Source organism: Maniola hyperantus, chromosome 24 (assembly GCF_902806685.2).
Source record: "Maniola hyperantus chromosome 24, iAphHyp1.2, whole genome shotgun sequence".
Lineage (NCBI taxonomy): Eukaryota > Metazoa > Arthropoda > Insecta > Lepidoptera > Nymphalidae > Maniola > Maniola hyperantus.
The window spans coordinates 5,185,728-5,207,676 of NC_048559.1; the positions used below are offsets into that span (position 1 = coordinate 5,185,728).

Here is a 21,949-nt window from a genome sequence, read left to right on the forward strand (position 1 = left end):
ATTAAAAATAAACATATTGTTTAAAAACAATCATCTTGTACATTTCGTATATTATTAACTAGCTATTAGACGCTGTACAGTACATTGTAATTTGTAATACAAAGCATGTGATCGTGTTAGCACTTGGCACGTAGCGCATTACCGTATCTGCATAATAGGTATTGTTTGTGAACCCGTCTTATCTAGCCACCTTGACATTACCTGTTAACGGATGTTAAATCTAAACAAAATCCAGAAATATTAAATTCAGAGAGAAATACTTTTTTTTTCTTTACATTTTTACTTGTGTCTGTCAAATATCTATCTATCCTCCCTCGGTTGACGACCTCCCTGGTGCAGTGGTGAGCGCTGTGGTCTTAATAGTGGGAGGTCCCGGGTTCGATTCCTGGCAGGGGTTTGGAATTTTATAATTTCTAAATTTCTGGTCTGGTCTGGTGGGAGGCTTCGGCGGTCGGTACCGGAAAAGCCGTGCCGCCAAGCGATTTAGCGTTCCGGTACGATGCCGTGTAGAAACCAAAGGGTTTAATAAAAACTGCCATACCCCTTCCAGGTTAGCCCGCTATCATCTTAGACTGCATCATCACTTACCACCAGGTGAGATTGCAGTCAAGGGCTAACTTGTATCTAAATAAAATAAAAAAATCTATCTTACTATAAGCCTTCCTTAAAATATACCGCATAGCTACGTTAATATTATTGTATACTAGCTGATGACCGCGACTTCGTCCGCGTGAAATTAAGTTTTTTAAAAATCCCGTGGGAACTCTTTGATTTTCCGGGATAAAAAGTAGCCTATGTCACTCTCCAGGTCTTTATTTATACCCACGCAAAAAATCACGTCAATCCGTTGCACCGTTGTGAAGGACAAACCAACAAACCAGCAAACCAACAAACACACTTTCGCATATTTTATAATAAGGGTACTGATTCTGTGGCATAGCAATGAGATAATGTGAAGTCATCGAATTTGATACAGAATTAAGATGATGGCATCATTTATCTAAAAACCTTGGTCATGTTTGATTAGTGTAGCGTAGGCATCTACCGCTATCATGCAGTAGACGAATTGGAATAATGCCTCTCTACCTATTACGAGATACAGCCCGCTAACAGACGGACGGACGAACGGACGAAAGGACAGAAGGACGGACGGACGGACATCGGAGGCTTATAATAGGGTCCTGTTGACACCATTTGGGTACGGAACCCTAAAAATCAGATTCGCACTTGACCGGTTTTTTAATTCCATCAGCCTATATGCGTCCACTGCTGGACATAGGCCTTTCCAAGAGCGCGCCACCAAACACGGTCCTCTGCCTCCCTCATCCACCCGCTCTCCGCCACCTTCTTCAGCGCGTCGGTCCAGCGGGCTACCTAAGGATTAGATGCCATACAGTTCCTTGCATGACAAATCTTACGCTCGTTCAGGTGACGCTATACCGTCCCGCGGACGTGACGCTTTGTGTCTGTCAAGGCCTTTATTGTTGAATCGTATTCGCAGAATCCTGAGTCATCTGCAATCTGCCCCCTAATTCAATCCAGCCAATCAAAGGGCAGAATTCTTGACGATTGCGATAGCCATGAAATGGTTATTCTTACACAATTGGGGGGCTGTTATCAGATTCTATTTATGCTGTTCGCGAGGCCTGAATGACATCTGACATAAATGGCGCAAAGGGGTCAGGTGAGAATATTGTTGATTATAATAATGTTTATATCTGTACATAGTATAAAATAAAGTCGCTTCCCGCTGTCTGTATGTATGTATGTATGAACGCGTAGATCTTTTAAACTACGCAACGGATTTTAATGCGGTTTTCACCAACAGATAGAGTGATTCAAGAGGAAGGCTTATAGCTATAGTTTAATGCTCAAAAAATTAAAAATCCCTAGAGAAATTGAAATAATGTGAATTAGGTCGGAAAAAAATCCTCTCATTTGAGTTTCCGAGGCAATGACATCTCAATGACACCACATAGTATCTACATTGCACCCATGCGAATCCGGGGCGGGTCGCTAGTAATGTATATATAACCATTGTTTAACAATATCTCAGTGCTGGGAGTTGCTCTACTCTTTCTATTCCTTTCAAAGTCAAAGTGAAATAATAATTTATTCAAAGTAGGTATTATTATTATTTTTACAAAGGTTCCGGGAGTTAAATAGTCGCGTCTGACCTTTCGTGGTTCGGTTGACCGGACAACTGAATACTACGGGTAAAAGATGTTACGATGGAAGTGCGATCGTGTGCTGTATACGAATGTAGCACTCGCAATAGTGCAGATGGCGAATGCGGGGTGCGGCCGGCTGGTGTGTTTCGCTCCCTCGCGTCGCACGTTCCACAATCCACTGACGCCAAAAAAATGTTATTGCGACGCGTCTTGCGGTTAACTTCAAGAACGACTATTTAATTGGCGCGGACTTTACAATTGTACACTTCTTGATTGTCAATTGTTGGATTTGTAAGATGATGTAATGGTGATAATTAATTTTTGGGTTTTGAGTTTATAAACTTAAAACTAAAGCTACGAAGGTTCCAAGGATCTCTTTTTAGCTGAAGCCACCTGTACTCCCTTCGCCGATCGAGTATTACACCTAGAAGCACTGTATAATGTATAGGTAGGTACTTACGTCGCTGCGGCGGCATGACTACGGCGCTTCGGTCCCCTCGCAAGAGGCTCTCGGCCTCCGTGCCGCCCTGGTGCGACATCTCCATAGCGCCCACTATCATAAAACTGGCACTGGCATCTGTGTTGTGGGGGCGTCTGTGAACAATTTACTACGGTTATCATCAACATCTTGCTTGGAGTTACTCTACGTAGTCAAAAAGTAACAGACATAGCTCAGTGGGTGGCGAAGCTAGTGGCAATATGCAGGGCACATATAATCTGCGACAGGTCGAGATGGCAATCGGAATTTGAGGCGGAGGAACGCTGCGCACACGCGCAAGTCACCCACGCTCGCCCGCACGCGTTCAGCGCGGGGGCTTTACAGGTGTGCGGGGCGTTCCCTCCCCGATTGCTATCTCAACCAGTCGCGGACTATAACTAGGATGCCCCTGCATCACTACCCATATATGAATGCGAAAGTGTTTGTTTGTTGGTTTATTGGTATGTTGGTTTGTCCTTTAATCACGTCGCAACGAACAGATGGACGTGATTTTTTGCATGGGTATAGTTGCCTAGACCTAGAGAGTGAGATAGGCTATTTTTTTATCCCGGAAAACCAGAGTTCCCACAGGATTTTTAAAAACCTAAATCCACGCAGACGAAGTCGCGGGCATCAGCTAGTATTGAGATAAGTTTCACTTTTCAATAATCGCATATTAGACTTTTATCTTCCAATTTGTATTAAACTAATTGGCTATAAAAAATAATATGGTTATCTTTTATCTTTATACTGTCTCATAATTATGTCTTTTCTTATCTTATTTATATAACACCTAGTTACACAATCCCACCACAGAGAAAGAATGCGAATTGGACCTTTTGCGAATTGGACCAACCGCGAATTGGACTAACTGCGAAAATGTGATTTGGACTAAATGAGAATTGGACTAACCACGAAATGGACTAATTAATGAGAATTGGACGAAGTGTGCCTTAACGGATATTCGTTACATACAAGTAGGCACGCGGCCGAAAGTAATGTAGGTACATCTGCCTTTAGAATGACATTTCGGCTTTGTAGAGCGTTGTCTGCCAGTCATACCTACATATATGACGTTTTGTCAGTCTCAACGACAGGGACAATGCTCTACAGCCATAAAGGTCGATGTACAATGCTTTTGGCCGCGTACTGTACAGAGGTACCTACGTCGAAGCCGTTTAGACTCCAGACAGAGCAATTTGCGGTAAGAATGGATCAAATGAGCGACCCGAACTAGCCTACGTAGTAAGGTTGATGAGTCCCCTATGTTGAAAAGTCGCAGTGGTCATCATTTACTAAAAGATCAAAGGCATCGGACTACTGTGTGTCTCTTTATACTGTGATACTACACAATGATAGCAATAATGTTTATGCTAAATGGGATTTAAGTATGTACTTGTGTTTTGGCAATGAAATTTCCTATTAACCATGAAACAGGATGAAACCAACGGATGTATAACGATGATAACTAACAATTTATATACAGCAGACCTGCAATTTGGTGCTAAATTTTTATTAAAAAAAAGAGTTTTCCCTATCATACAAACATATAGGGTTGGGTCGAAAAGGATTTATATCTTAGGCAATGACTTTAATTAAGTATTATATACCAGAGATATGTTAATATGTTCATATTACACGATGTATAGTATAAGTCCCGAAAATTGATAGTGCGCGTGGCCGCCATTTTAGTTACGTCAGCACTAGACTGAAGTTTCGAGCTGATGGTATATTTTTATTTCGGCTGACGTCCAAATGACGTCATTTCGAGTTTAATGAGACATGGAAATTATATGCGACAGGTCGAAACGGCAATCGGAGAGAGGACGCCCCGCACACGCACAGCCCCCGCGCTAACCGGGTGCGGGTAAGCACGGATGACTCACCCCTCCTACTCCGCTCATACCCCGATTGCCACCTCGACCTGTCGCGGACTATACCTAATTCATACTTGGTGTCCAGGTGCTAAGTAAGCAAGAAGATAAAAAGGCATAACAGTAGAAAATATAGCACTCTACAAATGTGAACTATGAGTAAGTGTCCTAGTGTTTGCCTTTACTTTAGAATAATTATACATGTAAGTTGTAACATGTACTTCTTTTTTACATAATATTTATTAAGTATACTATCATAGATTTTAGATATTAAAGAACGAATCTATACAAAAACATATATAATTCTACATGTATTATTCACTAGTTGATGCCCGCGACTTCGTCCGCGGATTTAGGTTTTTAAAAATCCTGTGGGAACTCTTTGGTTTTCCAGGATAAAAAAATAGCTGTACTATTCTATGAAGCATGGGTATAGCTAACTATACCCATGCAGAAAACCACGTTGACCCGTTGCTCCGTTGCGACGTGATTGAAGGACAAACCAATAAACCAACAAACTAACACACTTTCACATTTATAATATGGGTAGTGATAATGTAATGATAAAATCTAATCTGATCAGAAATGTTATACTTTTATCACTGACTTTGCAGATCTATATCTAGCAGATTTTTGTTATAGAATTTTTTTCACTGTCTGTTCAATGTTTTTGTCATACGTTTTCTTCGTACTGAACTGAATACAAGACATGCTGATGCATAATGCAGTCAGATCACAAAAAAAATGTATTTAGAATCATATTGACATAATATATAGATCAATATTATCAACTTATGAGTCATAATATTATTCTTTATACACACATTCAAAGGTCAGGATGTGCTTTATCTGACCCTTACCATTTTGTTACTAGGCTGTGAGACATCACAAAAGGTCTGCTCTGCATCTCTAACTCGAAATCCAGACTCTTACAAAGCAATCGGCTTTCTAATTTTTAAAATGGAATGCTCTTCCGGGTTTCGTTTTCCCCACGTGCCATACTTATTTGTACCTTCAAGAGTAAACCTTCAAGTAACCATCTAGGCAGGTGCGCTCCACCTTAGACTACATCATCACCTACTGGCATGATTGCAGTCAAGCGCAAGCCTATAAATTATGGGCATGGGCTAAATAAATAAAAAGAAAATATAACTGACTGATTTATCATCACCCAGCTCAAACTTCTGGATGGGTTGGACTAAAATTTGCCAGGTAGCTATATGACATCCATCAAGAAAGGATTTTTGAAAATTTAAGCCCTAAGTGGATAAAATAGGGGTTTGAAATTAGGGTAGGTTGGTAAGGTGGTATTTTATAAGTATTACAGACACACACATATGTATATTTTATAAGTATGCAAGTATAGAATGTTAGTTTCATAAAAAAGCCTACCTAATTATTCACTAGCTGATGCCCGCGACTTCGTACCTACGCGTGGATTTAGGTTTTTAAAAATCCCCTGGGAACTATTTGATTTCCCAGGATAAAAAGTAGCCTATGTCACTCTCCAGGTCTTAAACTATACACATGCAAAAATCACTGTTGGGACGTGATTGAAGGAAAAACCTACAAATCAACAAACCAATAAACCAACAAACAAACACTTTCGCATTTATAATATGGGTAGTGATTTACGTTATTATTATTCATTTACGTTAAATGTACTAACATAAGTTTAACATAGTATTTCAAATGGAAATCAACTTTTAATAACGCAACAAATAGGTACCTACAGTGCCCTTCACAAAAAGCGTTCAAACGGGATCAAGAAAACGGTAAATAGATATCTGACACGGGACTCATCACATCACTCACAGAACATAACATTAAAGTCAATATTAAAGTCAATAAAACTATTTTATTAAATCGCTAAATATCTATCAGTAGGTATGGTTTTAATGCTTTCAATCATGAGTATAAAAACGAAGCAACCCAAAAATCTTTCAAGTCATTTATGAACTGAGAACATATTATTTCGGAACGTGCTATTACTTTACTCTATGCGTGCTATGCAAAGCGCGTGGTCGGCCTAAAACATTAACTGTAAATGCTTACCAATTCATTTGAACGCCGCAGAAACTATTGTCAGTAATATTTGAGTTTAGTTCTTTGATTTTTCACTATAAAATATTACACATAATCGATTAATAAGGTTATTTTAATAAAACTACACGTGCACTTAACTAAAGCGACCGCCAGAAACCTACATTCGCGTCAAGCAAGTCAATCCCACAATCCGCGGGCGTCGCAAATTCACTTTTCGTCTCGTCTGTCTGCTTTTATTTCTGTAGGGCGATTGTCTAAAACCTGCATCAATCATTATTACAAACTCAATTGTTCTGATTGGCTGAATTTGTACGATTCTTGTTGCAACAATGCATTGTGGCCAATAGTGAGCGAGCATTACCCAATCAGAGATGATTGCGATCGTGACATTGTAGCTGTCAAACAACCGCGGTAGAGCCACTGGTCGGTGTCTGATAAAAGGTGTCTGTCTGCGTCTGTCGATTTGACATTTGATTTCACGTTGCGTTGCCAGATAATGTATAACAAATCCTACGAATGGAAACCTATATTAATTATACTCTTTGGAAACCTTGAAAAGGTACGAAATACTTTTAAAATGTACGATGCCGATTGCTGGTGCGCGGCCGACTTACGTGGACTTAAGTAAAAAAATAAAAATATAACAACTATTTGCTGAATTTTGAACTGTGTTTATAAATATATAAAGTAGGATTTGCCTTGTCAATATTTTGAGGTCAAATAAGGTTGAAAAAAGTCAAATGTCAAGTTTCTTTTGAAAAAGGTAAGATAAGACTTAATAAACTTAAATATCTAAAAAGTATGAGAATTTTGTACCTTTCATACCACTTTCATACCCTACTGGCAATGCTGTCACGGGCCACGGCAGTTATCAGTTGGCATGTACAGTGCGACGTTTAAAGTGAAATTAATTTTTCTGAGAGAAATTATAATTATAGTAGGAATGGGAGCTCCGTAACTCCTTCCATTTGATTGGATCCAAAGGTGGGTTCTTCTCCTTGGGACCATTGTGGACGATCCCAAAGTAACCGGCTCGTTGAAAAGCCTGGACCACCGCAGATACATAAGGTCATAAGCTCTCTTTGCGTGTCGCCCTGTCGCCTTTATAATATTATAGTTACATAGATATCCTTCTCTCCCTGATCAATCTGAATGACGACGACGATGATGGCAAATAGTTAGTTTATATGAAGACGAATTAATTTAAAATAAGTAACTAACTGTTGTAGTAAGCTTATTGATAGCCCAGTGGTTAGGATGTCCGTCTCCTACGGTCGGGGACTCGATCCCGGGCATGCACCTCTAACTTTTCGGAGTTATGTGCGTTTTAAGTAGGTAGTTAATTAAATATCACCTACTATAACAGTGAAAAAAACATCGTGATGGGTTGATTACGTGATTACACCTAACGAGTACAGTGGCGAGTCAGTGTCCTTGGCCGAGTACTCGGTTGGTGGACACTGACTCGCCACTGTACTTGTTAGGTGTAATCTATAAACACTTTAACGAGTGCAATTTCGCCACAATTTCTCAGCCATAGCACTGCCTCGGCCGAGTGACATTTTACTGTCTCGCTTCACTACTCGGTAGGTGTAATCGTACCTTTCGTACCGTAAGGAAACCAAATGCCTGAGTTATCTAATCACTATTATCCATCTTGTTTTTAATCGTGGGGAGGACGATGCGTAGTAGTCTGTTGGAAGGCTCAAAAAGGCTAGAACCCAGAGCCGTGAAACCAGTTTAAAAAAAATTTACTGTTACGTTGGCGACACTGATTTTGGAAATGACAGCCGTCATCAGCAGCCGTCAAATTCTGGTCTGTGGTCAAATTTTTTTCTGGTCGGTGGTCAACAAAGAATTTCTAAGTACTTCGTAGTAAATTTTTCTTTAATACCTATTTCTATTGCCCTTTTATAATTGCCGTTCTATTCTATGGTTCTATTTTTAAATTTCGTTACCTACCTACAAATAATATTATTACTATTTTGCTGTTTTCTGCTTTAGTTACCAAAGTGCCATATTATATGAGTTCTAATTCGAATAAATTTAAATAATTTTACCGATATAATGGTGAATTCAAGCTTAGCTTATGAAATACTTCTGTACATAAATTCATTTTACTTCGGACTCTTTGCGACGTGTGAATTAGGCACATTAATTCTCAAGTCAGTATTGATTGGGGGAAAGTATGATGACGATGAGAAAACAAGCAGGGCTAAATTGGGTCAGGATTATGGAGTGTTGGTGGCCCTTTTCATTGTAGAAGCTGCTAGGCTTTTCTTAGGCCGTAAGGGGAGTCTCAGTGAAAAAGGTAAGCTAGCTTTAGTCTATTTTTGGCCACTCGTGTTCTTATTTACGAGGATGATGCGAACCTTCAATATAAGGTTGCAGCCAAGTGCTAGTCAATAAACTTGAAAAACCCTACTACCTCCCTGTTGCTACAGGTATGTCAGTCCTAACTAGCTGTGCGATATCAGGGTGGTTCAGCTAGGAGTTCCGAAAATCCTTAGTGAGGGCTTGTTATAGCAAAATTAAATGTGCAAAATCAATTCTACCCCATTTGAATATGTTAATATCTTAATTTTTAATTTAAATTTAAATTTAATCCCTAAGGGGGTCAAATTTGTGTAGTGTAGTTTGAAATTTGTATAGTTCACACTACATTACTAGTGTAGTTGACCTTTGGGATTAAAATAAGAATATGATCTGATTAAGCCAGTGAAGTGTGTTTCACTGTCATGTTCAAGATGTGTGATGAAGACGATTCAATTTTCCCATTTAGCTGCTCATAAAAAATATGAAAAACTTTCACTTCAAATCCTAATCCTCTCTACACTGATATTATAAATGTGAAGGTGTGTCCGCTAGCTTCTACTGTCCATCTGTTTAACCGATTTTAATGAAATTTGCTACAGAGATAGGGATTCTTAAAAACCTATATCCATGCAAAGTCACGGGCATCAACTAGTGTGTATAGAGATGGCTTGCACAGGGGTTATTCCCGTTGAGTCACACCCCCGTGTGTAACACTGTGACACAAGGTGCCTAAAATTTCAAAACATTCCCGTTGAGTAACACTGTTACACAACGGGAATTAATTTGAACTTGTTGGCACCTTGTGTCACACCTACATAAATACATATTATTGCGCGTGTATCAAGTATTAACTGATTGTGCACTTTTCCGGGATGTTATTTATTTATAAATACAAGATGGCGGACATGAATTTTTTTACAAAAAATTGACATGGGTGTCGTTTTAGGGTTTTCGAGGGTGCTGAATTTGATGATGACATTTATTCTGAAATCCAAGATGGCGGACATGATTTTTTTTACAAAAAATTGACATGGGTGTCGTTTTCAGGGTTTTAGAGGGTGCTGAATTTGATGATGACATTTATTCTGAAATCCAAGATGGCCGACATGGATTTTTTACAAAAAATTGACATGGGTGTCGTTTTCAGGGTTTTCAAGGGTGCTGAATTGGATGATGACATTTATTTTGAAATCCAAGATGGCCGACATGGATTTTTTTCAAAAAATAGACATGGGTGTCGTTTTCAGGGTTTTCGAGGGTGCTGAATTTGATGATGACATTTATTCTGAAATCCAAGATGGCGGACATGATTTTTTTTACAAAAAATAGACATGGGTGTCGTTTTCAGGGTTTTTGAAGGTGCTGAATTTGATGGTGACATTTATTTTGAAATCCAAGATGGCCGACATGGATTTTTTACAAAAAAAATTGACATGGGGGTCGTTTTAGGGTTTTTGAGGGTGCTGAATTTGATGATGACATTTATTTTGAAATCCAAGATGGCTGACATGGATTTTTTTACAAAAAATAGACATGGGTGTCGTTTTCAGGGTTTTCTAGGGTGCTGAATTTGATGATGACATTTATTCTGAAATCCAAGATGGCGGACATGATTTTTTTTACAAAAATTTACAGGGTGTCGTTTTCAGGGTTTTCGAGGGTGCTGAATTTGATGTTGACATTTATTCTGAAATCCAAGATGGCCGACATGGATTTTTTACAAAAAATTGACATGGGTGTCGTTTTCAGGGTTTTCGAGGGTGCTGAATTGGATGATGACATTTATTTTGAAATCCAAGATGGCCGACATGGATTTTTTACAAAAAATAGACATGGGTGTCGTTTTCAGGGTTTTCGAGGGTGCTGAATTTGATGATGACATTTATTCTGAAATCCAAGATGGCCGACATGGATTTTTTACAAAAAAATTGACATGGGTGTCGTTTTCAGGGTTTTCGAGGGTGCTGAATTGGATGATGACATTTATTTTGAAATCCAAGATGGCCGACATGGATTTTTTACAAAAAATAGACATGGGTGTCGTTTTCAGGGTTTTCGAGGGTGCTGAATTTGATGATGACATTTATTCTGAAATCCAAGATGGCCGACATGGATTTTTTACAAAAAATTGACATGGGTGTCGTTTTCAGGGTTTTCGAGGGTGCTGAATTTGATGATGACATTTATTCTGAAATCCAAGATGGCGGACATGATTTTTTTTACAAAAAGTAGACATGGGTGTCGTTTTCAGGGTTGGATTTAAAATTAAATGTCATCATCAAACTCAGCACCCTGGAAAACCCTGAAAACGACACCCATGTCTATTTTTTAAAAAAAATCCATGTCGGCCATCTTGGATTTCAAAATAAATGTCATCATCCAATTCAGCACCCTCAAAAACCTTGAAAACGACACCCATGTCTATTTTTTGTAAAAAATCTATGTTGGCCATCTTGGATTTCAAAATAAATGTCACCATCAAATTCAACACCCTCGAAAACCCTGAAAACGACACCCATGTCTATTTTTTGTAAGAAATCCATTGTGGCCATCTTGGATTTGAAAATAAATGGTTCATCAAATTCAGCACGCTCAAAAACCCTAAAACGACACCCATGTCTATTTTTTGTAAAATATCCATGTCGGCCATCTTGGATTTCAGAATAAATGTCATCATCAAATTCAGCACCCTCGAATACCCTGAAAACGACACCCATGTCAATTTTTTGTAAAAAAAATCATGTCCGCCATCTTGGATTTCAGAATAAATGTCATCATCAAATTCAGCACCCTAGAAAACCCTGAAAACGACACCCATGTCTATTTTTTGTAAAAAATCCATGTCGGCCATCTTGGATTTCAAAATAAATGTCATCATCCAATTCAGCACCCTCGAAAACCCTGAAAACGACACCCATGTCTATTTTTTGTAAAAAATCTATGTTGGCCATCTTGGATTTCAAAATAAATGTCACCATCAAATTCAACACCCTCGAAAACCCTGAAAACGACACCCATGTCTATTTTTTGTAAGAAATCCATTGTGGCCATCTTGGATTTGAAAATAAATGGTTCATCAAATTCAGCACGCTCAAAAACCCTAAAACGACACCCATGTCTATTTTTTGTAAAAAATCCATGTCGGCCATCTTGGATTTCAGAATAAATGTCATCATCAAATTCAGCACCCTCGAATACCCTGAAAACGACACCCATGTCAATTTTTTGTAAAAAAAATCATGTCCGCCATCTTGGATTTCAGAATAAATGTCATCATCAAATTCAGCACCCTAGAAAACCCTGAAAACGACACCCATGTCTATTTTTTGTAAAAAATCCATGTCGGCCATCTTGGATTTCAAAATAAATGTCATCATCCAATTCAGCACCCTCGAAAACCCTGAAAACGACACCCATGTCTATTTTTTGTAAAAAATCTATGTTGGCCATCTTGGATTTCAAAATAAATGTCACCATCAAATTCAACACCCTCGAAAACCCTGAAAACGACACCCATGTCTATTTTTTGTAAAAAATCCATGTCGGCCATCTTGGATTTGAAAATAAATGTCATCATCAAATTCAGCACCCTCGAAAACCCTGAAAACGACACCCATGTCTATTTTTTGTAAAAAAATCCATGTCGGCCATCTTGGATTTCAGAATAAATGTCATCATCAAATTCAGCACCCTCGAATACCCTGAAAACGACACCCATGTCAATTTTTTGTAAAAAAAATCATGTCCGCCATCTTGGATTTCAGAATAAATGTCATCATCAAATTCAGCACCCTCGAAAACCCTGAAAACGACACCCATGTCTATTTTTTGTAAAAAATCCATGTCGGCCATCTTGGATTTCAAAATAAATGTCATCATCCAATTCAGCACCCTCGAAAACCCTGAAAACGACACCCATGTCTATTTTTTGTAAAAAAATCCATGTCGGCCATCTTGGATTTCAGAATAAATGTCATCATCAAATTCAGCACCCTCGAAAACCCTGAAAACGACACCCATGTCAATTTTTGTAAAAAAATCATGTCCGCCATCTTGGATTTCAGTATAAATGTCATCATCAAATTCAGCACCCTCTAAAACCCTGAAAACGACACCCATGTCAATTTTTTGTAAAAAAAATCATGTCCGCCATCTTGGATTTCAGAATAAATGTCATCATCAAATTCAGCACCCTCGAAAACCCTAAAAACGACACCCATGTCAATTTTTTGTAAAAAAATTCATGTCCGCCATCTTGTATTTATAAATAAATAACATCCCGGAAAAGTGCACAATCAGTTAGTACTTGATACACGCGCAATAATATGTATTTATGTAGGTGTGACACAAGGTGCCAACAAGTTCAAATTAATTCCCGTTGTGTAACAGTGTTACTCAACGGGAATGTTTTGAAATTTTAGGCACCTTGTGTCACAGTGTTACACACGGGGGTGTGACTCAACGGGAATAACCCTTGCACAGATATAGGCTACTTTTTATCTTGGAAAATGGAAAAATTCCCACTGAATTTTTATAAACCTAAATCCACACTGCCAAATTTGTGCCCATGATCTAGTAAAATAATAGTTTTATTTTGTCCATAGATGTACCAGTAATGTTCTCCGTTCTACTCACTGTTCCTTCAATATTGGGAGTGATATACTTATTAAATTGGCAAGTTGTAGTTTTAAGGATTGAGTACATCTGGTGTACTCTAATGTTGGCTATACAGGTGTGCGAATTTGTTTTTGCGTCCATGTTTATTGTCACAATGTGTAGGGGGCCTTCATATGACTAACATAATGGATAATAGTATTTTTTAGCTATTTTATGTACTTAAATAGAGCATTTATAATCTGATATGTAATATTGTATTGGATCATAGGATCATATTTTAGCTTAAAACTGAAATAACAAAAATATAGTATGCGAGATTCTATGAAATACTGGAATGTGACGTCACATCATAATGACGTACTTTTTTAGTTTAATCGATAATTTAAAATGGTTATTACTTTTAAAACTAATAAAAGACGTGCATTTTACTTATTTTGGGATCCTCTATTTAATAATCACTGAGAAAAAACATATTTTTGATGTATGTAGTCAAATACCAAATTAGCTGATATGCCCAGTTTTGCTTGGATGAAAGTTGATACACCTATATGTACATACATAGTAATTATAGCCTATGTTTCTTATATTTATGAGTAAAAAGGATTACTTAATCCTTATTATAAACAAATAGTAACTCATACATCCAATTAGTTGCTTTGTATTTTGTATTATGCAATCAAAGTAAGAATAGAAATTTCCACCATTTTTTTACATCTTAGCGGTCAAATGTCAATACTTATATTTTAATACAATACAATATTTCTATAGATTTTGTAATACTTACATAATGTAGAAAAAATACTACCTATGCATCCAGTGTTTTAAGGCTCCCCCACACAGGCGCGTTATTATAGGTCGATAATATCGCATGCGGTATTGCGATAATGCGTCCCGATTCCTTGCACACAGCTGCCTTTTGATCGTCCGATATTTCTTACGAGAGAGCGCCGCGCCGCGACGATATCTCTCAGGTATGCAAAAAAGTCAACGCAGCGCACGCACATGCAAGGAAGACTCCAACAAGTCAGCGCGTATTTGTGTGTTCTTTCGCTATATTACCTACTAGCTGTCCCGCCCCGGCTTCGCTCGGGTGGAATTTAGAAAATAGAGGTGGGGGTTGAATTTCCAAAAATCCTGGAACACGTATTTCTTCATTTGTGACAGAAAACCCAAATACCAATTTTCATGCAAATAACTTGAAAAATTACGTACTTTTGTACAAACTTTCATCCCCTATTTAACCCACTTAGGGGTAGAATTTCGAAAAATGCTTTCTTAGTGGATACCTACTCTTTACAAAGAACACACCCTCAAAATTTCATGTCTCTAAGACCAGCGGTTTACGCTGTGCGTTGATATATATGTCAGTCAGTCAGTCAGGACTTTGAATTTTATATATACAGATTTTAAAAATGAATATCGAATTATTCATAGCTTTAGTGAAGGAACGACCTGTTAATAACGCGCCTGTGTGGGGGAGCCTAAACGCATCGTCCTACTTCCATTGCGGCGTTATTATCACAGCAGTGTGTAACTACATGACCATCCTAATATAAAATGTACTGAAAACAGATATCGCAATAACGCATGCGATATTATCGACCAATAATAACGCGCCTGTGTGGGGGACCCTTTACTTGGGAACTATACATGACCATACTTTTCAAGTAATAATGACAGGTTGTGGTCATTGAATCGTTTATTGGGAACAAAATCACACCAGCCATTCATCTCGCCTCTATATTATTTTGACTAACCCTGAAATTAATAAATACTTAATCAATCTTATCTTATAATATGTCGATACATGGTCGATACCGATAGGTTACTTAGCACTGTTGTTATTTGTCAAAAATTGTACTTATGACCTTTTTTACAATTAATAATGTCGCTAAGTACCTACCTAACTTATCGACAATTTATGGATAGATTGATTATTCATTTGAATGGTTAAATTATCTAGAGACTTACTTTGATTGCATTATAAATTATTAAGTAAGTATATCCTATTGTGTTGTGTGTGATATTTAATAGGTAGGTATAACTAAAATACTTATCATATTAATTTTACTGTTATTTATTAATTTGTAATTAAAAACAATATTGATATACTAGCCTTATATATTTCTCAGAAAAATATCAACTTCTAATTTCTGAAAATTACATTAATCAGTTTATAATATTACTTCAATTATTGAATAATGTTATGTTAAGTAAGTACAGTATTGTAGCTTATAGTTTAGTTACATTTGTAACAAATGAAATAATAGCAAAAACAACTTAACAATGCAGAAAACAAAATGTTACATTGTCTTTTGACTATGACAAACATATTTGCAGCATTTTAAAATATTTGTAGCACTTTAAAGTAGTGTGTTTTATAGATGTTGACATATATATTTTTAATGAATGATGTATAAAGATCTTGTCATGAAAGTTGAAACTTTGCAATAATTGACTTTCAAAGCGTTACTCACATAATTGAGATGGCTCAATATATTTTCAACTTTCAGGACTACAGTATGCGGTAGAAAATAATGTACATCAACCTTTAGAAAGAGATAGCAGTTTTGTAGAGCATTGTCTGTCGTTTAGACTGACAAAACGTCACATAGGTATGAGTGACAGAGATAACACTCTACAAAGCGGAAATTTTCTGCCACATACTGTACCAAAATGACACTCAACAATTTTTTGTGTAAGTACCTGTTATTTACATTAACTAGCAAGAGGGTAGAAAACTAAAAAATTTACATTAAGATCAATAGCTGATTAGAAATTTTATATACATTGTACAATTTCTTACTGTCCTATATTAACTTAATATCCCCCTTCCCAGTACATGTTTTATGGTCATACTAACACACTATCTGGCCCGAATGAACAAGTGTGTTGTCAAACCTAATCATTCAGTTCTGTGGCGTTGAGTCACTATGGCGTGCAGGCACTGGCATGATTCTTGAGCCTTGAGCTTTTGCTCATAGCTCAGTAGTGAGGACTAAACTCTTGCTAGAAAGGATCTGTGTTCAGCAGACTTAGGGCCGGGGAAAGAAGGCGCGGTATCCAGTAGATACGCGAGAAGAGAATCTGGTGATAAGACAGACAAAAGCGAAAAGCAGTTAAACAGACTTGAAAAACGCCTTCTACATTCAAGGTTGTGCCCTTAGATCTATACAGGTACTTGTATATTTTTCTGATATAAACCTAAAGTGATAATATATGTGGCCTTGATGTAAAACATAACATTGTTTTTATTGTGAATCTTCCATTATATATTAGAAAATAATAGTGTATCGTGTTGACACCAAAGTTTTACAAAATTTCCAGATTATATAAAAATGTAGTCTTATACCTATTATAAAGAACAAAGTATTTACCACATGCTTAGATTTATACAATGATAATTGTAAAATGTATTTGTACCCATTTTGTATACCTATTTATTGAATTTAAAATGTGTACTGAGTCATTAAATATTCTAGTCATGCTTGGATGAATTTTTTATTTTATAAAACTGATCTTCCTTGCAAGCTTCTGATTTACCAATTATTTTATTCACATTCCATGTAAGGCCAGTGGCAAATTTTCTTGCAGAAGTTAATGCGTCAGGCAAGTTTTTAGTACTTTTTTTTATTTTTATTGACTAATAATGCTTGGCTGCAATTAGATCTGCTGACAAATAATGATGCAGCCTAAGTGGAATGCGCTTGCACAGAAGATGCCTATTCACTCTTAGACTTGACACTATTAAAAGTGCCCTAGATTTGATGCATTGTCCAAAATTGAGATTGGATGATATGTTGATTTCTAGAAGCTCGACACTATCGTTAATCAGATTGGACCAGAGTTGACTTGTGAATGTTTAAACATCATATAAAGCTGACTTCTGCAAGAAATTGTTGCTTATTTGCCAATGGACACTTGGCCTAAGAGTTGAGCCTAGTTAGGGTAGCGTAAAATTAATTTGGAAAATTAAGAACTTAAAAATCTTAATTATTCTGAAGATAGGTTTCATATCCAGGTTGCAAATATAGTGGCTTTCGCCCTATTCTCATATTTTTATCTTTATTATGAACTTTTAGTTCATGTTGTCTAAGAGTTTGCTTTGCACCATATTTATTGCCACATATTTCACATTCAAAATCTTTTATTCCATAGTGATCTCTCTTAATGTGAATTGCCATATGACTGTTTGACCTGAAAACTTTACTACATTGTCCACATTTGTGAGGCCTTAGCCTGCCATGTCGTAGACTATGCACGTTTAGATTACTTTTAGTGATGAACTTCATTTGGCAAACATCACATGAGTATGGTTTGTGACCAGTATGTTTTCGCATATGAAGCTTCAATGCCTGGTAATACCGACCACGATATGGACAGAGCTTACATGGAAAAGGCAGATTGTTGCTGTGTGTTAGTAAGTGTTGTGCCATGGAGGCTCCTTTTTTGCGCAATTTACCACAGATCTCGCATATAACATTAGAATCTGTTTGGTGATTCTCTAAATGTCTATGGTAATACGCAGCTGGTGATAACTTTAGACATACAGGGCACTGTATATGACTATGTTTGGATTTTTTATGATAGTAATAATTTCTTCTTTTGTGGAATTTAATTTTACAGCTGGTACATTCGTAAATTTTTTTGCTAGGGTTGTCACACATATTAACAGGTACATTTAAGCCTTCACTTTTCTTACTATCCTTATTTCCTTCTGGAATAATTTCAACATTTCTGTATACATTAGGGCTATCACTTTTGGTAGTTACTTTATAAACTTGTAGTGCATTTTCAGATACATTTTTACACACAGTTGAGCTTTCACTTGCGAAAATAAATTTAATTTTCTCTGATGCATTTTTAACATCATTTCTAAATACATTGTTATTTGCCTTTAGTGTATTTTTAACATTTCTAAACACAGCTGAACTTTCACTAATTACTGTAACCTGAATTCTTTCTGGTTTATTTTTAACATCATTTCCAGATACATTTGAGCCTTCACATTTACCAATAACTTTATAATTATGTGTTTTTAGTGCATTTTTAACAACATTCCTAGACATGGACAAGCTTTTACTTGGGATTCTAACTTGAATTCCATCTGGTGTATCTTTGTCATGATTTCTAGATACATCATTTGACCCTTCACTTTTAGTAATAAATTCAATATCATTTTCCTTGAGTGCATTTTCAACAATACTCTTAGACACAGTTGAGCTTTCACTTGGGATCGTAACTTGAATTCCTTCAGATGTATTTTTAACATCATTTCTAAATACACTATTATTTGCCTTTGGTGTATTTTTAACATTTCTAAACACAGTTGAACTTCCACTAGTGACTCTAACCTGAATTATCTCTGATTTATTTTTAACATCATTTCCAGATACATTTGAGCCTTCACATTTACCAATAACTTTATTATTATGTGTTTTTAGTGCATTTTTAACAACAATCCTAGACAAGGACAAGCTTTTACTTGGGATTCTAACTTGAATTCCATCTGGTGTATTTTTGACATGATTTCTAGATACATCATTTGACCCTTCACTTTTACTAATAACTTCAATATCATTTTCCTTGAGTGCATTTTCAACAATACTCCTAGACACAGTTGAGCGGTCACTTGGGATTGTAACTTGAATTCCTTCAGATGTATTTTTAGCATCATTTCTAGATACATTTGAGCCTTGACTTTTACTAATAGCAACTTTATTTTCTTTTGCCTTTAATGCATTTTTAACTGCATTTCTAACTTTAGTTCCCTCTGGTGTATTTTCAACATCATTTCTAGACACATTTGAGCCTTCAGTTTTGATATTATCTTTATTTCCTTGTAGCATATTTCTAACATCATTTAAAAGAACTAAGTTTTTTTCAAGTTCCATAGTTAACTTGGAATTAGTTTCTCGAGCTTTGTTTCTAAATAAAATTGCGTTTTGAAGTAAGCAATGGCAAGATTTACACAAATATTTGGGGAAAGTATCATCTTTTGATATATCGATGCCACCAAAAAATTGTATCGATTCCAACAAATCAGTTGCTTTCGAAAATATGAACAGTGTACCTTCAAGTAAACATACTCTACACTTTTTCTCATAATTATCAGGAAATTTAAGTTTTACTTCTATTTGAAAAATATTATTACTTGCCATCACTGACTGTTTATATATACTTCGTTATTCTTTTCCTTTTTATTACCTACGTAATAGTTCGATATAATTTCAATTTGGAAGACGTCGTATAGGTATTCATTCATATACATCGATGTTCATATTATGCATTTAATTTGTTAATTTCATGGACCTTACCTTAGTTAGTATATATTTTAAAATACGTCCATAGTTTGTCTAAACTTGTAGGTCTTAAGAGGACAACTAATTATTTTAATCACACTTTTCCATATGTTAAAAGTACTCTGTGATCACACTATACACCTTTTACGCAAGACTCAAGAGACATTTTTATTATTAAAGTCGAACCAGCCAGTAAGAACAATAATTACATACATCGACAAAGAGTATATAATCACTACCACCACCCAGACTACCATCGATCACTACGTTTTAAGAGACGGCATCGATGTGAATTGTGAATGAGTACAAAGAGTATAATAATGGTATAATATAATCCTAGTCACTACGATAAACAACATTGCACTCATAGAGTAGATGAGCTATCGCTTTTACACGAATGGAGGTTCCCTGAAAAAGACAGAGATAACAATACCTCTTTGACACATAGATGTACAAGAGCGGCAACACGTTATGGTTACCTCTATGTATACTACCTATCTCTTCTGGCTTTACGCAGATTTCTCTGATTATAGGTATGCAATAAACAACATTTTTTAACCGACTTCAAAAAAAGGAGGAGGTTCTCAATTCGTCGGAATCTTTTTTATTTTTTTATTTTTTATGTATGTTCCCCGATTACTCGAAGACGCCTGGACTGATTTTGAAAATTCTTTTTTTGTTTGAAAGGGTATACTTCATAGTTGGTCCCATTTAAATTTGGTGAACACCTGATGAACATCTTCGAAGATAGATACTGGAACTCCTCAACGGATAAGAGTAAATTGCTCGCGATCAGTGTAATAGCTTAGTAAACAGTAGATTTTTAACCAGTCATAGCATAATTCCATGGGGCCACTAAAAATTGTGAAATAAATTTTTTTTACAAAAAAAATAAAAACCGACTTCGATACACAAACACTAAAAATTGAAAAATAATTTAATTTATTACAGAATATATTATGTATACAAGAGTTAATATAGTTCCATAATAATATTTTTTGGGGTCGGTGCCAATGAGGTGCATTGTGGAGTCTCATAAAAATATGAAGTCTAGACGATTCGCGCAGCTAAAGCTAATTGGCACCGGCACCAAAAAGTATTATTATGGAACTATATTAACTCTTGGTCATAATATTATATTCGGTAAGAAATTAAATTATTTTTCAATTTTTAACCGACTTCAAAAAAAGGAGGAGGTTCTCAATTCGTCGGAATCTTTTTTTTTTTTTTTTATGTATGTTCCCCGATTACTCGAAAACGCCTGGACCGATTTTGAAAATTCTTTTTTTGTTTGAAAGGGTATACTTCAAAGTTGGTCCCATTTCAATTTGGTGAAGATCTGATGAACATCTTCGAAGATAGATACTGGAACTCCTCAACGGATAAGAGTAAATTGCTCGGGATCAGTGTAATAGCTTAGTAAACAGTAGATTTTTAACCAGTCATAGCATAATTCCATGGGGCCACTAAAAATTGTGAAATAAAAAAATTTTACAAAAAAAATAAAAACCGACTTCGTTACACAAACACTAAAAATTGAAAAATAATTTAATTTATTTCCGAATATATTATGTATACAAGAGTTAATATAGTTCCATAATAATATTTTTTGGGGTCGGTGCCAATGAGGTGCCATTGTAGAGTCCCATAAAAATATGAAGTCTAGACGATTCGCGCAGCTAAAGCTAATTGGCACCGGCACCAAAAAGTATTATTATGGAACTATATTAACTCTTGTATACATAATATATTCGGAAATAAATTAAATTATTTTTCAATTTTTAGTGTTTGTGTAACGAAGTCGGTTTTTATTTTTTTTGTAAAAAATTTTTTTAGTGTTTGTGTATCGAAGTCGGTTTTTATTTTTTTTGTAAAAATTTTTTGACGTTTCCGGTTTCTTGCAATGCTACCAAATTTTTATGAAAAAAAAAGCAAAAAGAGATTGCTAAAGTACCTAGTAAACGGTCAAACATAAGGTCAAACAAGTTTGTCGAATATTACGTGTTTGTCAAACTACGTGTAGGCGTACGTGTAGGTGTACGTGTTGTTTGTCAAATATGCTTGAAGGTGTACAGCTGCTTTTGTCAAACAAACTATGGTCGAATTTTTAATAAAACAACATTTTTCACGTTTCCAGTACTACCA

At 36.2% G+C, this 21,949-nt stretch overlaps 2 protein-coding genes across 2 annotated transcripts in view; both read right to left on the reverse strand.

The window, feature by feature from the left end:
* Ent2 (Equilibrative nucleoside transporter 2) overlaps positions 1–6,780 on the reverse strand; it is a 54,887-nt gene extending 48,107 nt beyond the window's left edge. Inside the window, exons 1-2 of the mRNA XM_034981345.2 lie at positions 6,579–6,780; positions 2,632–2,765 (exon numbers count right to left, since the gene is read on the reverse strand). Coding sequence (XP_034837236.1) covers positions 2,632–2,731 — 100 coding nt within the window. The 5' untranslated portion in view covers positions 2,732–2,765; positions 6,579–6,780. The remainder of the gene's footprint in view (positions 1–2,631; positions 2,766–6,578) is intronic.
* A 7,137-nt stretch (positions 6,781–13,917) lies between these two features.
* LOC117993411 (uncharacterized) lies at positions 13,918–20,007 on the reverse strand. Its single transcript, XM_069506758.1, has one exon. The coding sequence runs from the start codon at positions 19,661–19,663 to the stop codon at positions 17,492–17,494; it is 2,172 nt and encodes a 723-aa protein (XP_069362859.1). The 5' UTR covers positions 19,664–20,007; the 3' UTR covers positions 13,918–17,491.
* Between the last annotated feature and the right edge of the window lie 1,942 nt (positions 20,008–21,949).